The following is an 11,668-nucleotide window of genomic DNA, read 5'->3' on the forward strand; positions in this document are numbered from 1 at the left end:
CTTGTTCGAGTTTTACCTGTGCATTAGTTGAGTACTTATTGTATGCTTGTTGTTTGTCTGCGATAGATCACCCGGATTGCGCCGCTTGTTACTTCGAAACCCTAGGTCTCGCGGATCATCAGCAAGGCAAGTTCACACTTTGATCATACCCTTTTCTACAACCCATGTTTTATTGCATTAGATCAATCCTCTCACATTGCATGATTATGATCTAATTAAATTGTGGGATGGGAAGTAGATGAGGTAGTACCTATTACATGTATTATTATGAAACCTTTGGGAGTTACTTCTACGTTTGCTTATTATGCCATGCTATGCTAGTAGACGTGGATTGGGTGAGTGAAATCCATGACAGATGTGAGTTGATAATTTTAATGGTTTATCTAAGGTGGCAACTTAAACACACATCTGGGTGGATTGAGGCACCTGATGTCTATCAGGACTTGCCTGTTTTTTTTGGACCGCCACCCAGGCTCAAAGGGATCATAAGATCTTTCATGCTAGAAACTTTCGTGTGCAGCCACATGCTACTATGGGCTCTGGCATAGTTGACTAAGTTGTGCGAACTCTTACGGGGTGGACTAGCAGATGTAGGGGTTGTAGGTGGTACGGTCTACCCCACATGTAAGGTGCTAGCGCTTCTGAAAGACTATGTCTCGGTCATCCGTATCTCAAACACCATGTAGTGCGAGAAACCAAACGGAGGCGATCGAGTCATGTGGGGAAAAGTGCGCAAACCTCTAAAGAGTGTACAAACTAATCATGATTAGCCGTGTCCCCGGTTATGGACAACTTGAGTATCTAGTACTTGAATATCATTGTGAATCTCAACATGTTACTTCTAATTAATGTTGTTGGGTTTTAATTACTTTTAATTGGGATTGAGAATGCTGTCAACCATTTTCAATGTTTCACAACCACCATGATAGTTAAATAAATTTATTCCTTTGCAGTAGGGAAAAACTGGCTTTACGCAAAAACTGTAACCATAGAGCTTTCCACCAGCCATATATGCATATAGTATAGCTGTTTCATTCCATTACTCTCTATGTGTTACTTTGCCAGCATATTCCATGTGCTGACCGTATTCGGGCTGCAACTTCTTATGTTGCAGACTTTTCAGACGACGAGTAAAGTGCTTTTAGGTCATGGCCCTATACTTAGTGATGCCATTGGAGTTGATGGACCCATTTACCTTCCAAGTCTTCCGCTGTTATCGACACTATATGGCCTTAAGCCATATTTATTGTAATAAGTCTCTTCGAGAGAACGATGTAATAAGTGTGTGATTGCCACTCTGCTATAAATCCTTCGATGTACTGTGTGGTGTCAGCATTACTAATCCAGGGATGACACTTGAGCACAGAGATCAGACTGTTTGAGGTCTGGTCGCTACACACTACAAATAGGATTATCTTAGAGCATTACAGATCAGGGGCATTACAACACCCAACAACACAACCAAAATGATCTGAAACCATAGGCAGTTCATAGGGAGTTCATATTAATACTAAGATGCATATCTGCATCAGATTCTAGTACTAGGCCAGTTATATATATAGGCCTCATATTCACTTACCAACCCTAGCTACCACTTCACTCCTCCATGACAACTTCTTTGATCTTGTCTAGCTTTTCTTTGCACCCGTGACCTGCCTTCAAGAGCTCAGCAATGATATGCTCCAGCTTCTTCTTCTCTTCTTTAAGGAGGTCTCTCTCAACTTGTATCTCCTTCATGGCTTTCCTGGTGTTTTGAATGATATCAGCTTGACTCTGCAGGATGCACCTTTGTTCTTTCTTGAGCTTAAGCTTCTCCATTTGAATCTCAATCTTTGCCCGCTCCTCAAGCTGATGCTTCTTCTCCTTAAGTTCATTGATTGCCTGGCTTGTGTAATCCATGTCATGGGATTTCTGCCCATCCTGGTAATCAAATAGCTTGGATACATCATCCACAAGCTGACTGTACTGATTGCCAAGAGAATCCAGCTCCTTCTTCAGTTTCTCAACCTCTATCTCATGAGCCTCTTTGTCTTGCACTCTACCAAGGTTCTCCTCATGATACATATCCCAGAGCTTGGTTAAGCACCTTTGCAAAAATCACATGCCAAGGGGCATCTACCCACTCTAAAACACCACAGTTCACACCATCCTGAAAATTCAGTTAAATTTAAAGTGAGCTTTATTCTTCATTAATAAACATATTCACAATAACAAATCATAAACAGTACTCATATATGTAGCTACAATACACTAGCTAACTCTATGCTACAAATTATAAATCAGTGTTATGTTTCCATTGCTCTTTGCTACAAGTACATAATTTAGACATAGCCATGTTCTTATAATTAATCAAAAATGAGTAAAGCAGCAACATTATTCAGAAAAGCACAAAAAGAATCAATCACAGCCATGACAACTTGGTTCATTACCTCAGTTGCACATCCTATGAATCTCCTGCCAGTGTCAGTGCCTTCAAATGCCACAAATTTGCCAGCCCTCTCCCTGTGCAGGATGCACCTACGGTCAGATTCGGTCACAAGCCCAGAAAAGCTTGGATCTATCACAGTATCTGGAGTTTGCTGCAGCAGGAAACACATATATGTCAACTGGAACTCGCATACATGAACTTAAATGGGGAAATCCCTATCCTTCTTCAAACCCTAACCCTAACCCTAGCAGAGGAGAGGAGAGGAGAGATTGAGCTGACTTACAAAATACTCCATATTCATGCTACTGAACTCGCTCATGTACTCGTCATCATCGTCAGAGGTCTCGTTGCTGTTGGGCCACGACGGCATGGTCGCGGCGTCGCCGGAATGCGAGAAGAAGAAGAGGAGCAGTGGAGAGCAAAGGAGCAGAGTGAGTCGGGGAAGAGTGAGGTGGTGAGGACGAGGAGCGAGCCGTTCGGCCAGGTTATGCCTGGTCCGACCGGGCCCGACCGACACGCGCGGCTAACGGGCGGCAGGTGAGCGCCGTTAGCCGTTAGCGCGGCCTCCGTCCCGACCGGTGGGCCGGGTCTGTCAGAAAGTCGTTTAAAACGCTTCAATCAGTCATCAACGCGATGTGGTAGTTTTTTGTCACGAAATCAGCGTTAAACTGAAGTTTTTGGTCAGTTTTCAAAATGTGGTAGTTCTGTGGGACGCTTATGTGAAATGTGGTAGTTTTTTTGTCAATTACTCCTAGCAATCACATTGTGGGCGACATGGACAGCGCGGTGAAAAGGCAATATATGAAGGCGAATTTCAGAGCCCTCAAGCAACTCATACGTTCATTAGTAGGTACATGACGGAACTGGAAATTATAAAGGATCAGCAACCAGCCAGGAAACCGAGAGGCCTGAATCAGCAAGCTCCAATTGGTAACACAAGGCCCAAGGCTCCGCCGGCTGGCTATGCAAAGTTTCATGTTGATGCAGGTGTCTCAAAGCATCACATGAGTGGAACAGCCGCCGCAGTTTGCCGAGATGAGCATGGCGCATACCTGGGAAGCTCTTCTCTAGTGATCTCAGGAGTACACGATGCACCTACTCTGGAGGCGATAGCTTGCCGAGAAGCTTTTGCACTGGTAGAAGATTTAGGTCTTCAAAACATCATTATTGCGTTGGATGCAAAACAAGTGGTAGATGATATAAACCGGAATGTCAGGGGCGTTTATGGATCCATCATCACCGAAATTAAAGCAAGGGCTGTGAGTATCAACAGCAAGATAGTCTATGAAGGGCGTCGTTCAAACAAAGATGCTGATAGTTTAGCTAAATTTTCTTTTAATTTAGTCCAGGAGCGCCATGTGTGGCTCATTCAACCCCATGACCTTTATGTATCCCACAAACTGTGGTTTTGAGTCGATTACACCGATGATGCTTGAACTTGGCGTAAACGGTCACTTTAGTGCTAGAACTTGTGATATACATTGTACTGATGTAATAACTTGACTCGGTTGTGCAAATAGAGTGCTAACCGCGTTTGGATACGAAATCAACGCTGACTTGGCCGCCAGTGTGGCGTGGGGCCATCTGTCAATGACTAGAAGTGCGTGCCCTGTTTTTTTTGCAAAAAAACCTCAATATTTTTTATTTCTCACAAAAGAAGACCCTGCCCACGCGGTAGATGGTATTTTGTTTTATTTGATGTATGACATGTGAGCCCCGACCTGAAAATTAAAAGGGAAAATGTTAAACTCCTACACTCCAACACTCGATCTAGTTTTTTTTTGGAGAATTCAGCACGCAACCTACTGTTAGGCTGCACGCGCTCATAGCCACTGCACCAATTACATTCGGATGTCTGACAAGGATAACAACAGTTAATGTAGTTTGTGTCAAAAAAAAAGTTAATGTAGTATAAGGACGATACATGTGGAGCTTAGGTCAGCTGCAGATAGTGCAGCCCATTTTACACGCGCTAGTTCTTTTTAAAATATTTGTGAAACGTAAGTAATTAAAATAATGTTCAACTATTTATTTTTTATAAATATTAGACATACAAACGATGATTAGTAGATAAAAACATTTAAACATACACACATGTATTATATAAATTATTTTATTAAATATGAACGATTAAATGTTTAATTAATAGAAAAATATACATGTGCTGCTTATATTTAAATATTCAATTGATGAATACAAAATTTATTTGAAGTTGTAAAGACTGAATGGTGTAGCAACCAGGATCGACTCTGACATGGGCAAGGGTCGCACGTTCTAGACGTGGAGGCCTCCTTTTCTTTTCTTGTTATTAATTTTCAGTATGTACACATGGGCCCACTGGCCATAGAGTCGGAAAAAAATGAAACGGCATCTTCCAACGTCGACGTGGCTTTTGTGGGGGAAAAAATAGTTCAAGGGAGTTTTCGCAAAAAAACTGGCCACACACCCTCCTATCTGCCTTCGAGTCACTGACGGCGGGACCCATGCCATGTTGGCGCACCTAATCAGCGGCTCGGGTGTACACATCCGAGATTTGCATCGTATTTGCACGTCCGAGCCAAGTTGTTACACCGGTTCGATGTTTGTCGCAAGTTCTAGCACCAAAGTGACTGTTTGCGTCAAGTTCAAGCACTACCGCTGTAATTGACTGTGTTTTTTTGATGAATAAACTCATGTTCATCCCTAAAAAAAAACAATCCCGTTCCAAGTGAGAATCCAACAACACCCGAGCTCACCGTCACCTCAAAAATAAAAAATAAAAATAGAATCAGACGAGTTACCGGCGCGGCCGCGCGCTCGTACGCAGGCACCAGAGACAGACTCGTCGGCGGTGCTGGTGGTGGCGTGGAGACGAGACGCCGCCGTCGCGCAACCAGGGCATGGGGAGCCAGTGGACCTGATCACCGATGGCGCGCGACACTCCAGGCGGCGGAGTGGGCGAGGAGATGGTCTCGTCGACGTCCAGCCGCCGGGCGATTACGACGAGCCGGATCGGATCACTTCATCAACCTCGTCTTAAATCTAAAGGCCTCCTCCGTTCGCCGGAAGCTGGGAAGAGCGCCAGGACCCAGGCCCGCCTCCGCCCGTCCGCCAGGTGCTTGCATTTATTCCCATTCCGTCCCACTGCGGCCTGAACTCCTGATACGTACGTACCTAGCTTTAGCTGGATGAGTTAGCCAGCTAATGAGAACTGCCGGAGTGCTTCTTTCATATCACCAACACTCAACAGAGTTGTTCGAGTTGGAGATTTGGATTCTCTCACTTGTGAGTGCATACTGTAGTACGTAGGACGGGAAGAGCTAAAGGGAAGGTTTGGTTGATGAGCTGCACTGGGCGTACTTGAGTATTTAGGAGTAGCACATATATTATGCATGAATATTCACTATGGAGCTGCAATGGCGACGACCTCTACTATTATTAGTATTCATCCGAAAATTGCATATGGGTCGTACTGGCATATGGTAGCATTATCCTGGCGCTTGGTCCTCATCGAGATGCACGCTCATACAGTTATAGGCCCGTGTATTCAGTTCGCCTACACATTTTTTAAACAGTGGGCATGCGGGTTGTCTTTAGTCATTTATGAGGCCTAGGCAGCAGGGTCCAATACGGTCCTAGTTTCCTTAGTTTTTCTAGGGCCGTCATCAGCGGCACCTGGGCCATTAGCTTCATGTTCAGGGTCGGACAGCTGCTTTCCACCTACTCTTCTCTGATCAACACTCTGGAAATGGTTGTTAACTCCAACGAACAGCCCAAATGGCATGGTGTACACGTTCGTCCTATGTAAAATGGAAGCTTTTTATTCTTATCGAGCATCCAAAGACAATCTCCTGCATGGTCTTCCTTCTGTCAGGATTGAGCCTGCTTTTCCCGTATCTAATACCGAAGCCATGCTCCCATGAATATAAATTGTAAAAATCGTAAGCCTCCATCAGTGAGTCAAAAGTTGTCCCTAGCTCTGGCTTCCTGCCTGGACAGGGGGGGTCACTCGATTGGATTTGCACCCACACGTACCATGAAGGGACATAGAAAATCAACCCAGTTACAATACAATTTCCAGTTTTCTCTTCTCATTCGACAGTTCAAATTTTTGCCCACGTAAGCATCACAAGATTTTACTGACATAATCGTTTTATCCAAGTGCCATCAGCAATGCAAAGTGTTAAAGACAGTCAGAAGTACAGGCATTTTTCTAGCACAACTCTCTGTACCGAAATTTTCTGTTGAAAGATTTTTCCCCTTTTTTTCATTATGTGTCCTGGTTTGATACTAAGCAAATTTTCTTTCCCCAATTTTTTTTTCGAAGTTGAAACAATCAGCTATCGCAGTCCATGCAGAAGCACTAAAGTTGAGCGGGAGGCACAGAAGCAGAGCAAGAACTTTTTCCCAGTTGAATCATTTTTTAGATGAACCAAATTCAGATTGCCTTCCGGTCCTTTTTCTTTAGCAGTTTCTACGTTTAAGCATTGACGGTTTCTGCGGGTCGGCTACATCCATGGCATTCTCTACTACACCAATTCCACAAATTCGTTAGTCTGAAGACGTACCTCCTTATCCAGCCTGTCGACTTTGGATCAGGCACTCCGCTGGGGCGCTCTCGCCACTGCACTCGCCGGCCAGGGCTCCACAACTGTCATGGGCAGCCACAGAAGAGGCCGCCACCCACCCTCTCCCCAAGCCCGCGCCCTCGCTGATCTCATCTTAGACGGAGCACGCCGACGCCGCGCCGCCGGGAAAGATGGCAACCTTTGCCACAAATGAACACGAGAGAAACAGTCAGAACGGAATGACGAACCAGCAGCAGTGGGGATGAGGTTTGGGGGCCGGAAGGTCACTGCAAACCGGATCTACCGGGAAGACGCCGTCTTCATCCGCTGCGGGCGCGCCCCCGCCGCCGCCCACGGCGCCTCCATGACACGCGCCTGCCCTCCTGCGGCGACATAGGTGCGGTCGATAGCAAGGCCCCCCCCCGGATCTCTCCAGATGCGACGATGTGGCATTTTTCTTTTCTTTTTCTTTTTTTTCAGCACGCGGACGCACACACTCCCCAATTGTTTTCATTCGAACGAAAAAATCTGGACCATGGTCCAGGATAGAACCTCACACACGGGCAGCTGGCAGCCTGGCACATGTCCGTCAGCTCCTGGCAACCCAGCGTCCATTCACACCGCGTATTCCTACCGTATCGCCGCCCCACACGATGGGCCCACCTGATTTCCTCCATTTTCTGCAGGCGTCGCCAAAGTTCATTCAATGCGCCCTGGCTGCCCAATCTGCGCCAACCAACGGATGTGATAATACTACTATATAGTAGTATGAGCCATATCGCTGCTCTCGTATTCATCTACCTATATGATTCAGGGATGGCGAAAAGAAACAATGGAGTTATTATTGACTTCAGAGGAGCCGTGTTGATACTTGATAGGGATGTAAGCGGGCGTCCGCATGTCGGCAAACAGAAAAATTCAGCTAACATGATTCTTTAAAGTAACGACAATTGGTGCAATTTTTTTGCTTCTCGGACAGACACGTCCGTCTGCATCCCACGCGTTGATGAACAGTAGGAAGACGACTTCCGACGACTTGAGGTTGCTAATGGAGTAATGGTAGGGGCGTGTCTCTAATCCATCCAGACCATCCAATAGTTCTTCAAGCCATCAAGACTGTCCAATTGTCTGTGTGAATTGATTGGCAGGCAGCTGCGCATCCTTTTCCTCACCGGTCTTCACCACTACCTCTCCTCTACTTCCAATAAGATGGAGAGATGGAGCTCTCTTCAACCGATGACTGAGTGAAAGCCGGAGACAGCAGGGAAAAGCCAGAGATGGGTATCTCCGGTGCTGTGCAATGGTGGGAGGAGTGGCAGCTGCGTGTCCTCGTCCTGGGCAGCCTCTTGGTTCAGTGGCTCCTCTTCCTCTCTGCTGCCCACCGTAAGCATGCTATCCCTTCCTGGTTCAGATCCATAATATGGCTTGCGTACCTAGGCAGCGATGCTCTGGCAATATACGCCCTTGCCATCCTTTTCGGACGCCAGAGGAGGCAAGATTGTAGCTCTGGGCAGGGCAATAGTATCCTGGAGGTGGTGTGGGCGCCGGTTCTCCTGACACACCTCGGTGGACAGGACTGCATAACTGCGTACAACATTGAGGACAACGAGCTATGGACACGGCACGTCATCACGGCCGTGTCCCAGATCACGGTAGCCATCTACGTGTTCTGCAAATCATGGCCAGGCGGCGACAAGAGGTTGTTGCAGGCAGCGATCTTGTTCTTTGTCCCCGGGATCCTCAAATGCATAGAGAAGCCCTGGGCTCTCAAGAGCGCTAGCATTAACAGTCTAGTTAGCCCTGCTCCGAGGAGGACCACAAACAGAGAAAGCAGGATCAACTCGCTTGAAGACTACGTGCAAAAGGCAAGGGCTTTTGTCCAGACCAACCCTCATCGTCAAGCACAAGAAAGTGATGGAGTTTACCTTCAGACTGACACTCATGTGCCTCAAGCACAAGGAGAAGATGAAGCGGTGGACCTCGAGGCCGATCATCAAGCTGGAGCACAAGGAGAAGCTGCTGTGATGGATCTTGAGTCTGACACCCACCCTCAGACATCAAACACATGGAGAAGTGTCCTAAACCAAATAAATGTAAAACTGGGAAGCCTGGGAAACCAAGAAAGGGAACAAAGAAGCCGACTTGATGACTATAATATGGACCTTGGGGCCTATAAGCTATTTCTGGACCTTGCATCACCGTATTCTGATCGAGTTGGTATCCTGAAATCCTTCTGGGTTCTCGAGGGAAAACAAGCATATGCTTTGTTGCAAAATAAACTATTTGGAGCATTTGATGTTCTCTACACTAAAAGAAAGATGTTCATCTTATGGGATGAAAGAAGCAAGGTAAACGTAAGTATCTTGGGGCTTCTTTCTAGCTGGTTACGGGTTTCAGCTCTGTTTCTGCCATGGGCAGCCATCGGCCTCTTCCACAATAGTCACAGTGAAGCTTATAATGCTGACGATGTCAAGGTTACATATGCCTTATTCTACTGTACAGCTGTGCTGGAGTTTTACAGTATTTCTTTGATGAGAGAAAGTATTGCAAAGGGTCAAGTGAAATTCAGTTTGGGATCTCTGGTTGCTGGCCTATATGAACAGGCAAAAACAACTGGCCTTATTGGTAGTCTACTAAGTGCCCTGAGTAATGAGGTACTGAAAACTAGCTTTGTAGGCCAATATACACTGGTAGGATTCTTTGCTCGCAACAAAAGGCACATCAAGAAGATGTGCATCATGAACTTCTTCAATTGCAAGGACTTTCTTGACCAACATTGGTCCATGAAGCCCTGCGACACATCTTTTGCCATTACAGAGTTGGTTCTTAAGTATGTGAAGAATGGGTGGGAAGATCAAATGAAGGATGTTGACAGTTATTGGAAGTTCAATGACCGCAGAGGCCTATGGACACTTCAGGCCAACAAGTGCGAGCAAGACCTCGGTTGCAGCATAAGGAGGCCATTCGACGAGAGCATCCTTCTCTGGCACATCGCCACGGATTTCTGCTTCTACTTCATGGGAGCATCAGCAGATCACCAGTGCGCCACTGCTCAATGTATTCAGGATGCATCTGGCGATGGCCATGGGTGTGCTGTTTGGTGTGAAAGATCTCCTCATCACAAAAGAGCCATCCGGTGCAGGGAAATGTCCAATTACATGATATATCTACTGTTTGTCAATCCTGAGATGTTACTGGCCGGCACCAGAAGACATCTTTTTATGACCGCTAATGCTGAAGTTGAGGAGATCCTCATGGATGAGAAGCCATCGCTCAAGAAGATTTTCAAGGCCAAAAAACCATGGCTCAAGGACATCCTGAAAGGAGAAAAGCAATGGCTTAAAGACATCCTGACGGAAGAAAAGCAACGGCCGAAGGACATCTCGAGGAGCGAAGATTCAGTTACATGGAAGGTTCTCAAGGGCGTGTCGAAGTGGATCCTCAGGAGCAAAGGCTCACTTTGTTGGAAGGTTGGCAACGGCATGTCCAAGGAGATCCTCAAGGCCGAAAGGGAATGGCTTGAGAAGATCGAAAGAGAACTTGTGCAGATAATAATCTCCAGGCTGCAGCTCACAGAATGCAGAGAAGTTGCTGAATGCACAGAATTTTCGCCGGATGCAGAGATATATCCAACTACACAATTCATCCAAGATGCATGGAAGCTCGCTAAATCGTCGTTGGATCTAGGTGATGACAACAAGATGTGGGAGGTTATTGAAGGTGTGTGGGTGGAGATGCTCTGCTTCTCTGCAAGTAGGAGCCGTGGGTATCTACATGCCAAGAGTTTGGGCACCGGCGTGGAGCTGCTCACGTATGTGTGGCTGCTGCTGTCGTGCATGGGGATGGAGACCTTGCCTGAGAGGCTGCAGAGGACAGAGCTTTCAAGTGGAGAAATGAACGCCGATGCCACTCCGTCGACTTCACAGGTCAGCACTGCCAGTATTAAAGCCATTGTTTGAATGATGATGCTTGTGGCGATGGAGACCATTTCTATTTTGCATTTCAATTTTAGTTTTCTGTACCGTCGGCATTTCAAGCTCCGTTGCTTATTTGCTTATACATGAAGTTCTGCTGGTGTTATTGTTCTTCAATGATGCCAAGGTTGGAGATATTATAACTATATATGTGAATATGTGATCTGCCAGATATATGGGGTGCAATATCCAACGCGCATCAGATCTGTTATGACCGGCCAGGTCTATGGCCGAAGGAGGCCCAACAGGCAGGCTTAGGCCCGTAAGTTATCTTAGTTTTTATTTTCAGATTAGACAAGTTATCTTAGGCAAGTTATTTTAGGTTAATTCTTCTACAAGTTATTTAGGATATAAATATAGGTTGTAAGACTCTTTTTGGATTTAAGCAATAAGACTATTTCTATTGCCCGGCTCTCAGAGGAGCCGAAAACCCTAAACCCTAGCCGCCTCCTTCTCTTGCCGCCGCCGCACCACACCAGGACGGCGCCTCGCCGCCGGCCGCCGCGCCCAAGCCCTCGCCCCTCCTCCTCCTTCCCCTACTGTCTCCGACCAAGACCGGGCAGAACCCTAGCCGCTAACACCTTGGTATCTGGTACCCGGGTTTCGACCATGTCTTCCCCGCCAATCCCACCACCGCCGCCACCGCTGCCCCACGCCTCCCCCACCGCCGCTGCCATCGATCCCTCCACTACCGCCGCCGCGTCGACGGGCACTACGGC

The 11,668-nt window shown here is 46.6% G+C and overlaps 1 protein-coding gene and 1 long non-coding RNA gene across 5 annotated transcripts; one reads left to right on the forward strand and one right to left on the reverse strand.

The window, feature by feature from the left end:
* Window positions 1-1,467: 1,467 nt before the first annotated feature.
* LOC119302806 lies at window positions 1,468-7,418 on the reverse strand. 4 transcript variants are annotated; one of them, XR_005147746.1, is made up of 5 exons: window positions 7,280-7,418; window positions 6,976-7,174; window positions 4,235-4,283; window positions 2,430-4,149; window positions 1,468-2,149 (listed from the first exon to the last, which is right to left on the reverse strand). It is a non-coding gene; the product is annotated as an uncharacterized LOC119302806 (long non-coding RNA). The 4 variants fall into 4 exon arrangements; XR_005147747.1 differs by having other exon boundaries at window positions 2,430-2,579; window positions 2,712-4,283; XR_005147748.1 differs by lacking the exon at window positions 4,235-4,283.
* Window positions 7,419-8,099: 681 nt separating this feature from the next.
* LOC119302807 lies at window positions 8,100-11,341 on the forward strand. Its single transcript, XM_037579848.1, has 2 exons — window positions 8,100-10,901; window positions 11,121-11,341. The coding sequence occupies exons 1-2, from the start codon at window positions 8,253-8,255 to the stop codon at window positions 11,205-11,207; spliced, it is 2,736 nt and encodes a 911-aa protein (XP_037435745.1). The 5' UTR covers window positions 8,100-8,252; the 3' UTR covers window positions 11,208-11,341.
* The last annotated feature ends 327 nt before the right edge of the window (window positions 11,342-11,668 follow it).

The sequence above is a fragment of the Triticum dicoccoides genome, chromosome 5A (genome assembly GCF_002162155.2).
Source record: "Triticum dicoccoides isolate Atlit2015 ecotype Zavitan chromosome 5A, WEW_v2.0, whole genome shotgun sequence".
Taxonomy (NCBI): Eukaryota; Viridiplantae; Streptophyta; class Magnoliopsida; order Poales; family Poaceae; genus Triticum; species Triticum dicoccoides.